Source organism: Larimichthys crocea, chromosome XXI, assembly GCF_000972845.2.
Source record: "Larimichthys crocea isolate SSNF chromosome XXI, L_crocea_2.0, whole genome shotgun sequence".
NCBI classification, from domain to species: Eukaryota; Metazoa; Chordata; class Actinopteri; family Sciaenidae; genus Larimichthys; species Larimichthys crocea.
Genome location: NC_040031.1, coordinates 13,092,799 through 13,109,806, shown reverse-complemented (window position 1 = coordinate 13,109,806; position 17,008 = coordinate 13,092,799). Strand labels below are relative to the sequence as shown.

Sequence of the window (17,008 nt, the reverse complement as noted above, 5' to 3'; positions counted from 1 at the left end):
CTTGAAAACATAAAATATAATATTCATAACTATGATTTTATGCATATATAATCACCTGAAAAATAGTAACTCTTTGTTTTTATTTAAACATTTGCCTTTTTTTTCTTCTAAGATTTGTTTCAAAGATTGATTTTTCAGTGATGCACCAGGATCAAAAGTAACATTCTGAGTATCGATTCAGTGTCAGATATAACAAATAATAAAAAAAAGAAGAGAAAAACCACAAAACAAAACAAACATTGGTCACCCTCTACTAAATGAAAGTCCAACACGAAGTTCACTTAAACAGAGATAAATAAAAACATTCCCAGCATATTGTAAATTCACACAAAGAAAAACTCTACAAGGAGTAGATAATTGGGGTACTACTATTGGAACAACCATAACAATCAATTCCTTTGCATGTGCAAAAACAAAAGGTATATTAAGGCTTTGGAAACCTACAGGTGATGTCACTCTGTCCCTTCTTTATACTGTCATTGCTCTAAACAGGGCCTTTCAAGTGTTTCTCCTTTACACTAGAAACAATACGAGGAGTTTGCAATTCAGTGATTACACCACTAGATGCAGTTAAATCCTACACACTGGACCTTTAATCAGCTTAGCTGAGTTTTTAGTTTTCTGATAGAAAAATGTGTACACTTCATCAGTCAATCAGACAGCACAGATGGACTGTGACTGGTGGATGGTAAGGTAGGGGGAGTGGTGAAGTGGTCACTGACAAGTTAAAACTGGCAGTTTACCTGAGGTTACCTTTATGGAAGTGTGGCACCTGTTTGCTCTGGGGAATTTTGAGGGCAGATGCCGACCTGGCATGATTACAATTTTTCTGGAAATGTAAGTTTGGAATTGGGATGCTTGAAGGAAGAGGGTCGTAATATTGAACACATGCCATTTTCACTGTGCATTCATGCAAGGTTTTTATTATTTAATTCATATTAATACATGTGTATACCTGAGTTTGGTGCATGCCTCAGGAATGACATGAATAAAACATGACCCCTTATCCCTTTAATGTACCGTACAGCAGGGGAATGCCATTTTGCGCACACACTGTGCATGTCAATGGGGTCTGTTCAATTCCAATGTACAAATAAAGTGTGTTGTTCTGCAGCAAATAATTTTTCTCACAACTGATGAAATATACGTTTGAATTAACATGGCAGGGACAGTCCCAAGCATGTCTTTTTATCTTCAGTCACGTGTGTAGCTGTGTCTAAAAAAGACATTTATGATGCATCTCATCCAAAACACCATTAATCGGCTACTGAAAGCTGAAACAAATGGTCGTCCGAACAGGCCTGTAATCAGAGCAAAGAAATGGGTCAAATATTTAGGAAACAGAAAAGTATGCAGTAAACAAGGTTCATGTTTCAGAAAAGCTTTGTGAGCTTTGCTGAAATGCCACAGCACAGTGGGATTTTGGTGCCAGGTAGTTCAGAAGAACTCAGTCCTGTCCACTGTAAACACCTCATACATTTCAAACCAAGTAACAGTCTATTAGGGATTTGAAACATTTCATGTTTATGACCAGCAAATGGACTAAAATTTATCTTTATCATAAATCACTGAATTGGTTTTGTTAATAATACCCAAGTATAACTTAATAACATATAATATTTTAGGATGAAATCAAAAGGTACAGCAGTTTATTTAATCCATTTGTGTACATTGTGTGCTCCATCCTCATACATAGATTTGCATATGGGCACTGGCTCATGTGATCAGGCAGAGGGCACCAGTGTGTAGTGTTCTGGGAAGGACGTGTAAGTGTTTGAAGCCTGCACAGAGACACTCCACACAGGACCTTGTCCACACACAATTTTCACTGTGCACTGCAACCTACTAAATTAGCTGCAAACGTTTTTGATCAGTACTCCAAAGCTAACTGCGCTGAGGTGTTTCCATAGAAACAGCCAGTTTCCATATTGGTTTGATTGGTTTCTGCTCCTGAGTCATATACACCTACTGCCCACCCCAGAGCTGCACTGTACTGTGGTTTCATCAACACCGTGGTCAGTAGTCATCATCAGAGAATGTGGTCAACCTATATGTTCTAATATATACAGTTTATGTTTATTCAACATTGTAGTACTGCAGTATTCCTATGCTGCAAAATATGCAGTATTTACACCTCTCTCTATTAAAAACCCCCAAAACAAACCCATCTGACAAGAAAGATCTACGAAATTAAACTTCTTGTCCATTCTGTAGTCAGCTTGTCAATCAGCAAGTTAGTTTACACGTCAAACATTTTTGTTTTTCTTTCAAAGATATTTAAGAGAATAAACCTTTGTGCTTGGGGCACACACTCCATAAAATATCGAATATTCTATCGTGCCAGTCAAAAGTTTTTTAGATCCGGACATTTTGGATTTTTGGTTCAATTTCAAGAAAAGTATTAAATTCAGATGAAATGCTCCGAATCTAGAAAATATATTAGTAAAAGTGTTATTTGTGACTCTTGCCTTAATCTAGATGTCCTCAAAAACAGAGTCACAAGCAGCCCAAGATCAACTAAACGTTACAGACTTTTAGTGTAATTTAAGTGTATTCATTTAAGGGCTGTTGCTACTTCTCTGTCTCCCCTTTGCTACTCAGTTCTTCACTATATTTTTCTACTCAACAAAGTATTTACAGCTGCACTGAAGAACATTTAACCATAAATGTTATGACTATTTAGTACAAACAGTTAAACAAGCTGACGCTTGCAGATTTTGTCGACATTGTTCCCCATTTGACCATCATGCAAAAAATTCCCCCTGGCTGCTATTGTTTCTACGTCCAGCTGTGTTTTGAGACGCACAATAGCGAGACCTATAACAAAAGAAACGTACAAAGCGTACAAAAGAACAAGGTGTGAACTGACACATGGGTAATCCTGTGCCAAATTCAGCATGATTGTTTTATTGTTCCAAACAGTGAACTACCATCAAAGAAAGTGCTTAAAAAATACTGACAAAATATTCCCTTTCAGTTTACTTTAACAATGAGGAATCTACAATCATGTCCATTCACACACAGAGAATAGGTTGAACAAAACATAACTTATTTGTATTTCGACCTAAGCTAAGTAAACGGATTGGTCACTGTTGAATGTCAGATCACAGTGCTCGCAACATTTGAACCAAGTGGCTTTCTGTTACCTAATCAATACGACAATATTACACCCCCTTAAGGCAATTTTGAGTCAGAGGTCATTTTACGTTCCACTTTAAGATGCAGTACAGTCTGTGTATGTGGTTACCATGTTTCCTCTGCGCTGTGTCACTGTTATACAGTGTTGTTTCTGTTTGGTGTGTCCGTCAAAGGTAAACAAAGGTTTCTCCATGTCTTCAAACATGTCACCAAAGATATCGGTTTTAAAACCTCCTTGAAAGTGTCTCTTATGTCTGCCGTGCGACCTGGAGCGTTCGTCGAAGTGTCTTCGGTGACGAGCGTGCCTGTTCTGGCTGTAGATGTCAAAATCCTTGAAAATGTCATCAAATTTGAAGGTGTAACGTTGGTTGGCACCCGGTCTATGACCTCCTTGTGTCTCCCCGGTGAAGTATGCAGAGGTGTCACTAAACTGGTCATATTCCCTTCTTCTGGTTTCATCGGACAACGTTTCATAAGCTGTGCAAAGAAAGACAAGTTTCAGTCAAGGCTGGAGAATTGACAAAGGTAGTGTGATATACGGTAAACATGCAAGCTCTAAATATGTATATTCATTAGAAATAAGAATAATACTGAAGATTGTCAGAAAAAAAACAATTTCTAAACATTAAATTAAACTAACAGACATCCGATTGTGCTGCGAGATGGCCGCATAGACGAGAGCTCTGTGTCAACTCAACAAACAGAACAGTTTCAGACTTTTGAACACATAACCGGTTATCTTGGTGCAAAACATGCAATCCAACTGCATGACTGGTACTGCCACTGCACCAGCCTGGATAGCTCTTTGTGCAATACTTGTAAAACACTTTACTTTGCCTGCAAATTAGTCACTCTAAAATCAGTATTCCAATAGGGTAATATATCCTACTTATGTAGTATGTTCATATGTATTTATACAGCAATACTTGAATATAGTTGTCACAACCTTGTAGAGTGTATAGAAGATTCAAACATATTTTTCCATACTCTATTTCAGAATAACTTTAATTCGCCAGGTATGTGTGCACACACGAGGAATTTAACTCCAGTTACACTTACGCTGTCTTATACAAACATCAAACATATATAGACATAGGTACAGTTGAAAAACAAAACAGGGGACTTGACAGGTAAACATAAACAGGAACAAAAACTATGTACATATAACAATACACACACACACACACACACACACACACACACACATATATAAATATCTGTATGTATAGACAAGATAAAAAACATTATTTACACTGAATGGGAATGTGCAATGGAGCATAATGCAGCATATATTTTCTATTCTATTTTGAGTATAGGTTGCATTATACACATATTTATATGTTTTCCATATTTTAGTGTGTGTGTGTGTGTGTATATATATATATATATATATATATACACACACACACACACACACACACACACATACATACATACATACATACATACATACACACACATATATAAATATCTGTATGTATAGACAAGGATAAAAACACTGAATGGGAATGTGCAATGAAGCATAGTGCAGCATATATTTTCTATTCTATTTTTTGTATATTTTGCACTATACACATATTTATATGTTTTCCATATTTTATTTTAGTGTATATATATATTTTTTTTACCTAAATATTTTAAAGCATTAGCTTATTTCTATCTGTTACACACGTCCTCTTGTCCAACACATTTCATTGTACTGTATTGTTGACCCCGTGTTAACCCGCACGCCATAATTAATTAAACTTGAAACTTATAAATAATAAAAATTATATACCTTCAGCAATCTCCCTGAATTTCCCCTCAGCGTCCGGGCTCTTGTTCTTATCTGGGTGATATGTCATGGCCAGCTTGTGGAAAGCTTTCTTTATCTGCCGCTCAGTGGCGTCTCTGGGCACTCCCAGTATGTCGTAGTAATCCTTCTTGGCGAGTATGAGCTCCGTTACCATGAGGACGCACACCGCGAACGTTACGGCACACTTTGCTGTTGCCATGGCTCCGATCGTCTCCTTGTGTTGAAGAGAGAAAAGCGGCGTTAACACATCTCGATAACAACACGGCACCTTATTATAATAGCTTAGCTCTACGCTGATCTACTAGATTATAAACTCATGCGTTTAAGTTGTTTCTACATTTGACAATTTCACCGCTGTGTCATCATCAACCGTTGCTCCAGACGTTAGCAGACGTCGGCTAACACGTCGCGTCGGCCGTGTAGTGTCCTCTCTTTCACACACACTCTCACCTTTTAGGAGACCTTTAGTGCTCCTTTAGCTGTTTGTGTTTCAGTTCTGCCCTTTAACTAGTTACATAACGCTAAACGTGACAGTGTTGTCGTTGTTGTTGAGGATAATTGTGTTATCGAGAAGCAGCAGCAGCATCATTTCTGTCTTCTTCGGGTCTTTCAGGAATCAAGGCTGAAATGCAGCGCCGCCACACCGGCAGCACAGGAAGTGCACGCAAAAAAAATTTCAAAACAAAAGCGTGTTTGTCTTGATTTATATTTTACGGAAGCCGTGACTAGACTATCGTTTTGTTTTCTCGAGATCTCGAATTAATTATCTCGTTATCACGGGGAAACGGAGGAAAATTATCTCATAAATACCCTAAAAAATAAAAACTGACTATCTGCATTTCAAACTCAGTAATTGTTTTAAATGTTTTGAGACAAAACGAGAACAAATACAAAAGACACTAAGTGATGTTTCTTGCAATGATTTAATACACTAGACTATTGTTTTGTTTTCTCGAGGTCTCAAATTAATTATCTCGTTAACACGGGAAAGCGGGTGGAATAAAATGTATGTATGTATGATCCTTCAGGGCTTCCGTAATATTTAATATCTGATTTAATATTTTTAATTCATTCAGGGAAGCTTCATTTTTATAATATATTACGTATGGCCTGCTAGGATTGTCAGATACTGTGACGCGGAGACGCATAGACATATATACATAGACGCCGCATTGAGCGTTGAATCGTACGTCGACGTCGCCGCCATATTGGATAAGGCAGATCTGCCCGTAAACTAATACAAGCAAATGGACTGAACTTCATAAAGCGCCTTTCTACAAAGTGCTTTAAGTTAATGTCTCTTATACACCCATTCACACACACACTAATATATCTGGGAAACAAACAGGCACCAAAAACAACGTATGTAACTTTTAAAGTGATGATTATAAATGTTTACTCCTTATGTACCAAACCAACGTATGTATTTTTCTAATGCTGAGTGTTTACAACTACTAATGTGTGTAACACTGTTACTGTGATGATAAATCTTGAATTATTTATATTGACAATTTTATCAGTGTCTATAATAACCAGATCCTGAAATGTAGATGTGACATCAGGGTTTCTGAATTAAGAGCACTAACGTGTACATTACACATGAACATATATACATACAGAGTACATAGTCGTTAATATAAGAAGGATTGCTGTTGATAAATAGACAGTGGAGGAGCATCAGCAGAGGTCCTCACTGTAAAGGAACAGATTAATGGATGCATTAAATGGTTTCATTTCTGAAATTCAAGCATTGCACGCTTAAACATGTTCCTAAGCCTATAAATATGAAGATCCTCCTATGAAAACTGAAATTTATATATCCAGGTAAAGATCAGAGCGACAGTTTCTTGTCTCCTCCCAATTTCATCCAGCCCTCTCTCTCCCTCACCCTCTGAGTTGCCCTATCCTGTCCACTGCATCGCTCTCTCACACACACACACACACACACACACATCATCTTCACCTCTACTGTATTGTCCTTGGATCTAAACTAGCTCATAAGGATCCGCACTATAGTAGAATTGCGTAATCCGGGGGGGCATGGCTGGTGAGTGTTGTCTGAGGGCCTGTGTGGTCTTATTACTGTGAGTGCCCAGACTGTACGCTATACTTAACAGCAATACGGGAATAGAGAAATCAATTGCATACAGCAGGGCAGGACTGTGGAGGGATGCCTACTAATCTTTCTCTGCATCGTTCAGAGTTACTGAGAAGACTGTCTGGGACAAATATGTACCAGAGAAGATGAGAACAGTATGGTGCTATAGGACGTTTCATCCTGGGATGGTTATTAATAACAATTACCTCAAGCAGTGCTGCATTCCTCTCATACGTGAATAATGATACACGATGATGATAATAATAATAATACACAAACATAATAATACATTATAATAATACACGAACCTGTGCCGATGTGTTCAAACTCATTTAAAGCCATTATTGAATGAATTAAAAAATGTAACAAAAAAAAGAAGTAAAAAAGTAAAATGAGGTGGTGAGATATTTATTTTAAAAATATTAATAACTGAGGGTAAAATCAGAAGTCACTCTTCACACTTACATCTTAAAAATTAACACCATAAAAGAGATGATGAGGCCAAACAAAAACATCAGAAAACAGAAATTTACTGACTGACTCTACTACAGTGTGTATATATATATATATATATATATTCGATGACATACCAGATACGGCATTTGAAGTTCAGAAGCACGACATACTGTTCAGCAACAACGCATGCTACCAGGTTTTAGACTTTAATGGTGAAGGAGTGTTTGGAAAAGTTGCCAAATGTCTCAATGTAAATACAGGCAACCAAGTGGCAGTAAAAATCCACAAAGAAAATAAAAATGTCTCAGAAGTCATTCAAGAGGAGATCCAAATGCTACAAGCGATCAGGTGCCTGGATCCAGAGAAAAACAACATTGTCAATTTCATAGAAGACTTTAGATTCAAGAACCTCTCCTGTCTGGCCTTTGAAATGCTGGACAGGAGCCTTTGGGACTTGATGGAAGAGAGAGGCTGGATTCCACTTAGTCTTAATGAAATTCGTCCTGTAACCCATCAGCTCATGGTAGCGTTTGATGGTTTAAAGAGTATTGGTATCCTCCATACGGATTTAAAACCCGCCAATATAATGCTGGTCAACCAGAGAGATCAGCCATTTCTAGACGAGGCACTTCAGTGCATGACTATTTTGCCCTTGAATCATCTAGACTCAGAATCAGAGTCAGATGATTTCAGAGATGGAGACAATACAACAACAACCGATCCAACCAAGCCAAGTCTTGATTTTGATGAATCTTGCTCAGAAAAGAGACTGCCTACTCCTGAGGAGCTGCAAGTTGCTCACATCATCAACAAGGAGAAATTCAGAGATGAGCTCCAGGCGGAGAAGAACAAGAACAAGCTTCTCCAAGAGGAGATGCAACAGCTCTGTATTTCATACCAACTGCTCATTGCAGGGGATGAAGATGAAATCACAAAGCAGGCTGATGCCCTTCAGCGCGATCTTGATAATGAGATCTTGCAGAAGAATCACCTGGAATCTGATTTTGATGAAGCTATCGCTGCACTCCAGGAAGAGAGAGAGAAGAACATCTCTCTACAACATCAACTGGACAAGACGACTGTGTCATTCCATGAGGTCAACTCAAAACTCGAGCAGGAGATCACTATCCTGCACCAAAATGCCTTTGAGAAGGAGGAGATTTTTGGGAGAGAGCTGGACGAGCTGAAAACTCAGCTCAGTGTTCAGAGCTGTGTCTCACTCAACCTGAAGCTCTCCACTGAGGCTGAGAAGGCTGAGAGAGAGGCTCCCCAAAAAATCACTAGCCATGATGACCACTGTGAGGATGAGCCAAACAAGCAGCATGAATGCTCTAATGCAGAGCCCCATGAACTGACAAAAGAGGCTGAAGTTCCAAAGGAAATGCCATGCGAGGAGCAGGAGACCATCAGTCCTGCACCGGCCCTCGAATCCCAGCAAGGTGCTGAGGGAGGTACTGAGCTCAAGGCTGAGAGAGAAGCTCCCCAAAAAATCACCGGCCATGATGACCACTGTGAGGATGAGCCCAACAAGCAGCATGAATCCATCTCTATTGCAGAGCCCCATGAACCAACAACAGAGGCTGCAGTTCCAGAGGAAATGCCATGCGAGGAGCAGGAGACCATCAGTTCTGCACCGGCCCTCGAATCCCAGCAAGGTGCTGAGGGAAATCTTCCACAGAGGACAGCAGAACCACCTTTTGTGTGGAAGAGAGTCCGTCACTTTCTGGGGTTGAGGAAACCAGAGAGGTGGAAGAGGAGGAGGGGGGCTAAAATAACATAAATTTTTTCATCAATCATTTTGTGGGTTTTCTCCAGGTGCTCTGGTTCCCCCACACGTCAAAAAAAGGAAAAGAAAAAAAGAAGAGAAGCAGTACGAATAGCAGGAGACCAACAGTTCTGCACCGGTCCTCGAATCCCAGAGAGGGGCTGAGGGAAATCTTCCACAGAGGACAGCAGAACCACCTTCTGTCTGGAAGAGAGCCCGTCACTTTCTGGGGTCGAGGAAACCAAAGAAGAAGGAAAACTAAAATAACATACCAAGTTTTTCGGGTTTTCTCCAGGTGCTCTGGTTTCTACCACACGTCCAAAGACGTGAAAAAAACAAACAAAAAAAATCAATTAAAAAAAACAAAAACAAAGTTCTGATATTTGATAGATTTTGTATTTTTTGTAGTTGTACAGTTGTTGGTTGGGCATTTTTACAGAAACTTCCACTGTCTGTGTCTCATCTCGATTTAGGATGACATTACAGAAACATGTCTCCTAAAATGATTTCAGGATTTGAATATAGCTGATAATATCCTAAACTTCAGACGAGGGCGAAGACTCCCTCTCCAGTTCTTCAGATGAGGACGATGACTTATCAGTGTTTTGTTATTCATCTGAAGGCAAAGGCTCCTTGGCCTTCAGCTCTTCAGATGATGACAGAGCCTTTTTTGGCATCAGTTCCTCAGATGAAGACGATGGCCACATCACTGTCTCTCTGGGTGCTGATGAGGTCTATGAAGGCAATGATGTTGGGAGTGTGAAATCATCGCCTGAGTCCTCAAGCAGCATCGAGGATCCCACCTCCTCCTCTATTGGTACTAGCGTTTCCAGTAAGAGGAGCAGGGAGGACAGTGATGAGGACTGGACCCCCAGTCCAAGGCCAGGAAGGAGTAATCTTCTTCGTCTGACTGGATGGTAGGCATAGCTAGCAGTGATGCATGCGTCCATGTCCGAACTCGGACCGCAGCAAATAATTGTGAAATATTGTACCCAACCCGTTTCCTGACCCGCATTTTAAAAAGTAGTCTATACTCTTGATTAACTTCGTAGTGTCATCGGGCTACATAAAACTAGCATTACTGAGTTATTATATTCATTTAAAAGTAGCCTATTAAAATGCGGTTTAATAGCATTGCTCAGTTCAGTTTTTCAGTTGCGAAAATCAGGCTTTTTGTTCCGCATCAGCATTCATTTAAAAGTTAATAGTGCTTAACATTCAAAATAAATAAGGATTTCCAACTACGAATTAGATTACAATACAGGCATAGAATATGTTTATAACTCTTAACGTCTTTTTAAACAGACCAAAAACAGGTGGCCAAAGACTGAGGCTACAATTGTGCATACGCATAGCCTATAAATAAAAATATTCACAAATACCCACCATATATAGCCTACAGTAAGCCTGCCCTGGGCTTAAAAAGAATGCTAAAAGGTGTCACTTGTTTGTAAAATAAATTTAAAAATAAAAAATAGCCCAATACATTATAATTTGTCTACTACATAAATTACAGAACTTTACTCGGTATCTTTATTTCAAACCACCTGACCAACTGCGACCTGAATATCATTAAAAATATTGCTTGGTGACTCGTGACCATGGGCAACCCGCTCAAATTGGATCAACCCGCGCATCACTGACAGTTAGCAAGCAAAGGCTGTACGTATAACGCCCAAACCCCACTGGGCATGTGTAACACGCGACCATTATAGTCAATGCATCATACCCCACCGGCTCCGCGTGAAATACGCGTCTGTTCTATTTTTGACGCGAGCAGTCAATTTACACAGACCACCTCGAACAGGTGGAAGCCAGACACAGATAAAGCAAAGAGAATCCTGTGGATTTTTAAAAAATACTGCGCAAACTGCCCGCTGTAAAAAAAGACAAAAGCGATACTAATTAACTACGTAGCATATTTACACATGTAGAAGCATATTTATAAGAAATATGTTTTTCTAAATAAACCAGGAAAATGGCCAAATCTGAGCAAGTAAACAAAGTCTGGCAGGCGAAACGCTCCACTTCTGAAATCCTCCCGATAGGTAGTTTGAAGTCGCGTAGAGGACGGACCAAAGTCGTGGCACGTACGCAACGTGCTAGAGCCTGAAGGCTTTTATACCGTTGCGCTAGGGGGCACGCTCACCTCAATGCGTCATGCAGTGTCGTTTTAGGACCGCCCAAAAAATCCTGGACTGAAAACTGGTGAAAAACTGTTTGAACCTCTAACTTTGTATTTCAGTAATATATTGTTCAAAGTTTTTTCAGCAACTATATTCCAACATATTTATTATGTTTTGAAAGAAAACATAGAATTGTCTTTACACTGACTTTAAACTATAGTCGGGGTAATGCTTTACTCAGACTGGTTTTAAAATTGCACTGCTAACCACTGCAAAACCTTCCTGCTCTGTGTGAGTTTGTGATTAATTAAAACTATAAATAATTAACTGAAGTTAAAATGTTGGACAACACCACCTAGGATTAAAAAGAGCATAGGACTCTGAGTTAAAACAGGTTAAAAAAAAAAACGCAGGTTCTTTTAAAAATCAGGGATAAGCAGACTTTGGGATAAGATGAAGATGGTCTAAAATTTATCGAATACAATTTTAAAAAAGAATCAGTTAACCCGCCCTTTGTCCGTACATTGTGAGCACTGCCAGCCTGCTATTGGAGTACTGGCACTGCGGCTGACTCCCCAGTGCCTGCTGCTTCAATTATAGATTGATGTACCGTGTCCGCGCTTCAGGGGGTGTCCTGGCTCAGCTCTCATCTCCTGGCCCTTGGGCTCGGCCCCATCCGGGCCTCACTCAACCCTCCGTTTCCATGTGCCTTCTTCTGTTTGTCTGTCTGCATGCAAAACACAACACTCATGTAAAACACAAAGTTAAAAGCATGCAAAATATCATAAAAACGGACCCTACTACACTCTATACAAGTTATTTATTTATTTTTTTTACATGTAAACTGACCATGTGCTGACCAGGTAACCAATGTAACTAATGTTGGCTGCAGTAGCAATAGTGCCAACAGCCAAACCTTTTCTTCTGCAGCTGTTGCAGTTCCGCCAGCTCTTCTTTAAAGTCTTTCATCCTCCATCTGATGTGCCTCCTGCATTGTCCTTTTCTCAGATCTCTCCTCTTGTAAGTCAGTCTAAAGTGACGTAACTTCAGATTCAAGTAGTTTGATCTGATTACTTGGCTGGGGTATTGTTTTCTCTAACTCCGTCTCCTCTGGCACATAGAGTTTGCAGGATTCATCAGTATCACTGGTGTTGATATTGCCCTTGTTATTTTTAGACATGGCTTGTTCGGTAATTTATTTAAACTGGAATTTGAAAGTAGATTCTATGTTTTCTTACCAGGTTTGAACGTCCTTAAACTATTTGAATGAGTTTGATTCTCAAGATAAACACTATGTTTTGTGGAAAGTATACTTAGAAGTTTTATTTTTTGTTTTGCCCCTCTCACCTAATACGTCAGCAGCGCCTTTCATCTTCACACCCTAAGTTAAAAGAGAGTCCTCTTTGATACGAACGACATATTACTGAAATAGGAGGTTCAAATAGTTTTTCACTAGTTTTCAGTCCAGGATTTTTTGGGCGGTTTGATACATTGACTACAATGGCCGCATATTGCTCGCGATGACGTGGCGCACACGCAACGTGCCGCGCACACGCCCAGTGGGGTTTGGCCATTATACGTACAGCCTTTGCTAGCTAGCTATGCCCCCAACATCCCGAAGGTGCATCTTTCCTGGATGCCAGAATTTGCACAGCAGCTTCATTAAGTTATTTCAGTTTCCCAAAAACAGATATAGTTTAGTCGGAGATACCTGAAGATAATACAGTAATTACAGTAACGCTAGGTGACTTAGTGCACAGTAACGTGATTTTACATTGTGTACTATACCTAATCACGTTAGGGTTTTTCATCATTTTCATGTGTGTTATTTAATGTCAGTGCATGTAATGTAGGGTGACCATATTTCAGCCCAGCCTCGAGACACAAATTCAGACAGGCTTCTCAGAGGTTAATGAACAAAGTACCGTAGTATTCTGTTTAATGGTCCCATGAAAAACTGTGAAAAAACAAACAAACAAACAAAAAAAACGGACTCGTTATTTTTAATCATTCAAATTTGGCTGGGTGGTTAACACTTTATTCTTTAGTCTGACAAACTCAAAACATATTTATTTTTTTTAACTTTAAACAGACTTTAAACAAAATCAAGTGAAATGAAAGATGTCCCGTTACCGTTGTATTTCCTCGGGATTTCACGAGAGCAGTCTAACGTTACATTAGATAACACACATGAAAATGATTAAAACCCCTAACATGATTATGTTAGTAAACGATGTAAAATCAAGTCACCTAACGTTACTGTAATTTAATGTATTTTTTTCAGGTCTCCATAAATATGGCCCTTTACAATCCACTTCTTCATCACTTTGTTTTCTGGAAATTAAAATAAAGTAATGGGGCTGTTGTGCAAATGTTGGAGGCATAGCTAGCAAGCAAAGGCTGTACGTATAACACCCAAACCCCACTGGGCGTGTGTAACACGTGACCATTAGAGTCAATGCATCATACCCCACAGCGTGAAATACGTGTCTGTTCTATTTTTGACGCGAGCAGTCAATTTACACAGACCACTTTGAACAGGCGGAAGCCAGACACAGAAAAAGCTAAGAGAATCCTGTGGATTTTTAAAAAATACTGTGCAAACTGCCGGCTGTTAAAAAGACAAAAACGATACTAATTAACTACGTAGCATATTTACACATGTAGAAGCATATTTAAAAGAATTATCTTCTTCAAATCTGAGCAAGTAAACAAAGTCTGGTAGACTAAACGCTCCGCTTCTGAAATACTCCCAATTAATAAAGTACTGCTGATTCTGATCTGATCTGTCCTGTCAGAGCGAGGATAAAAAAACGAACAAACCGAAGCATGATGATGACACACACACAGGATAATTTAACATACATCATATTTTCATGAGCGAGGAGCTTTGAGGTCTCACTTTTTATTTGACTTTAGATTTGTAACACACAAGATTTCAGCACTGAGGAACAGTCATTCATGATTTTATTAAGTTGGCAACACTGCCAGGATAACTGCACGTTAGATGTTAATGCAAGTCCTCCCTCTGTTGGTCAATGCGGTTCATACCCTCAACTGTCCGACAGTGACCCTCGTGTTGTGTGTTTGTTTTACAGCACTTACAACAAGATGGATGGATGGATGGATGGATAGATAGATAGATAGATAGATAGATAGATAGATAGAATTTCCAGCTCTAGTGTTTTATTAGATTGTGTTTGTTTTAAGTGTGAAGTGTAAAGCCATAGTTTGATGTACTATGTTTACCTTTTGTAAATAAATGATTTTCATCTTTCACATCAAATGACACTCAAGTGTTCATGTTGTGTTTCATTTGATTTATATACCTTCTATTTTAAGTTACAGAATCAATTCCATGTCCAAACATTTTTTTTTATTATTTATTCTTATTGTAACTGCAAACCTTCCTGCTCTATACATTTTTTTATTATTTTTTTTACATGTAAACATGCAAATTGTTGGTGAACCGGAGCGCCCGGAAAAAACCATGGATGTTACCTGTTTAGATGGGAGGAGGAGTGATGTCCGTGAAGCCACCGGTTAGGTAATCTAGGATTATAGTACCTGCCATGGCAATGCCAACAACCAAGCCTGCTCTCAGTAAACCGCGAGCACGCTGACGGAGGAACCCTTTGACCTGTTCGACCAGCACTTCTATGACGGCCTCCAACTGGAGTGCCTCCTGTATTCTCTCCTCCTGTATTCTCCTCACCTCCTGAATTATCCTCCTCACCTCCTGAATTCTCCTCTCCTCCTGTATTCTCCTCTCCTGTATTCTCCTCACCTCCTGAATTATCCTACTCACTTCCTCAATTCTCCTCACCTCCTGAATTCTCCTCACCTCCTGAATTCTCCTCTCCTCCTGTATTCTCCTCTCCTGTATTCTCCTCACCTCCTGAATTATCCTACTCACTTCCTCAATTCTCCTTCTCTCAGCTCTCTCCTCTTTTAACTGAGTCTGAAGTGACTTAACTTCAGATTCGAGTGCAGTGACCTGATTACTCAGCTGTAGATCACTGGTGTTGATATTGCCCTTATTTTCAGACATGGCTTCTTCTGTAATTTATTCAAACTGGAATTTGGAAGTAGATCCTTTGTTTTTTTTTTTTTTTTTTTACCAGGTTTGAACGTCCTTAAACTATTTGAATGAGTTTGATAGAAGATAAACACTATGTTTTGTGGGAAGTCTACTTATAAATTTTCTGTTTTGTTTTGCTCCGCCCACTTAATACGTCACCAGCGTCTTTCATCAGATCTTCACTATACGCATGCGCAGTGGAATGTTGACGTTTTTGTCCAGTTACTTGGTTACGAGGACGCTCCGTGTCTATGGCGTGAAACTTTCTCATGAAAATGTTTTTATGTCAGTGTTCAGTAACACTGTTACTGTGATGATAAATATTGAAATATTTATATATAACATTTAATCTGTGTCTATAATAACCACATCCTGAAATGTAGATGTGACATGAGGGTTTTCTGAATAAAGAGCACACACACACACACACACACACACACATATATATATATAATATAATATATATATATATACACACACACAAACCAACACAACACACAAATACTATAGACTCCACCAAACTCTATCCTCCATATATCTCGTCCCCCCCTATCTGTGGTGTGTGTGTGTGCTCTCGCTGTGTTGACATGAGGGTTTTCTGATTAAAGCCACCCACCACCACACACCACACACACACAACACCACACCCCTCACACCCACACACACACCTCACTATCTACCTACTATATTCTTTCTTCTATCTATATCTATATCTATTCGGCTGTCGCTTTGGATGTCTTTTTGTACCCCGAGCTCGTGCAGCCAAAGAATAGGAAGCAGCTGAAGTGTTTTTTTGTATGTACAATTAATTATCCACAGAATACATGACATGGGTCATTTGCATACTGACTTTCCTTTACTTTTGAAGTACACTTTCTTCCCTATACATTTGTGCTTTTACTTAAATAACTGTACTTGTAAAATATTCTAATTAGTGAGAATTGTACATTTTATTTAGTAAATGCAGGGTGGAAAGTAAATAATACTGCAACTAAGCATGTAGTTCAGTTTCCCATGTTATGCTTCTTTGTACTACATTTCCCGGGGGAAATATATTTGCTTATAGTTATTTCACACCTGTGAGATGCTTTTATCATTAGATTTCACACATATTGTTAGTTGTTAGTAATAAAAGGCATTGTTCTGATTAAACCCCCCCCAAGTATAAAGCAGTTAAAATTAGACCCCTCTTCAACAAACACAACGTAAAATACTACTGCTATACTTCTACTGATTTGCTGAGCAGTGTAATAATATGTCCCAGCGTCGGCACACTCATTCTTTAGAAATTTCTCGTTACACACACATAACAAATAATAAGAGCATTATTATAATGATGCAGTTAAAATGACGTTAATTGCATTATTATCTGATCGTGTGTTGTTTGTTTGTTGTGGAGCTCCAACATATTCACATTTCTCTGACACCAGTGCGACACCTGCTGGTCGATTCTGTAACTACTGTTGTAGTGTTTGCTGTGGATTGTGTCACTGCTCCTGATTATTGAGAAAACACTAAATCATTCATTTCTATTTTCTGTTGTTTCAAA

At 39.1% G+C, this 17,008-nt stretch overlaps 1 protein-coding gene across 2 annotated transcripts; it reads right to left on the bottom strand.

Moving 5' to 3' along the window:
* Window positions 1–2,843: 2,843 nt before the first annotated feature.
* dnajb9a (DnaJ heat shock protein family (Hsp40) member B9a) lies at window positions 2,844–12,469 on the bottom strand. 2 transcript variants are annotated; one of them, XM_027273174.1, is made up of 3 exons: window positions 11,989–12,469; window positions 4,916–5,147; window positions 2,844–3,615 (listed from the first exon to the last, which is right to left on the bottom strand). In XM_027273174.1, the coding sequence occupies exons 2-3, from the start codon at window positions 5,130–5,132 to the stop codon at window positions 3,215–3,217; spliced, it is 618 nt and encodes a 205-aa protein (XP_027128975.1). In that variant the 5' UTR covers window positions 5,133–5,147; window positions 11,989–12,469; the 3' UTR covers window positions 2,844–3,214. The 2 variants fall into 2 exon arrangements, with proteins under 2 accessions (XP_027128975.1, XP_010755620.2); XM_010757318.3 differs by lacking the exon at window positions 11,989–12,469 and adding an exon at window positions 5,384–5,616.
* Between the last annotated feature and the right edge of the window lie 4,539 nt (window positions 12,470–17,008).

Bases quoted from the DNA above. Each gene is read 5' to 3' on its own strand.
- dnajb9a (XM_027273174.1), bottom strand. From the start codon at position 5,132: ATGGCAACAGCAAAGTGTGCCGTAACGTTCGCGGTGTGCGTCCTCATG. The intron at 3,616-4,915 runs GTATATAATTTT...TTCTTTGCACAG, and splicing joins ATTCAGGGAGATTGCTGAAG to CTTATGAAACGTTGTCCGAT.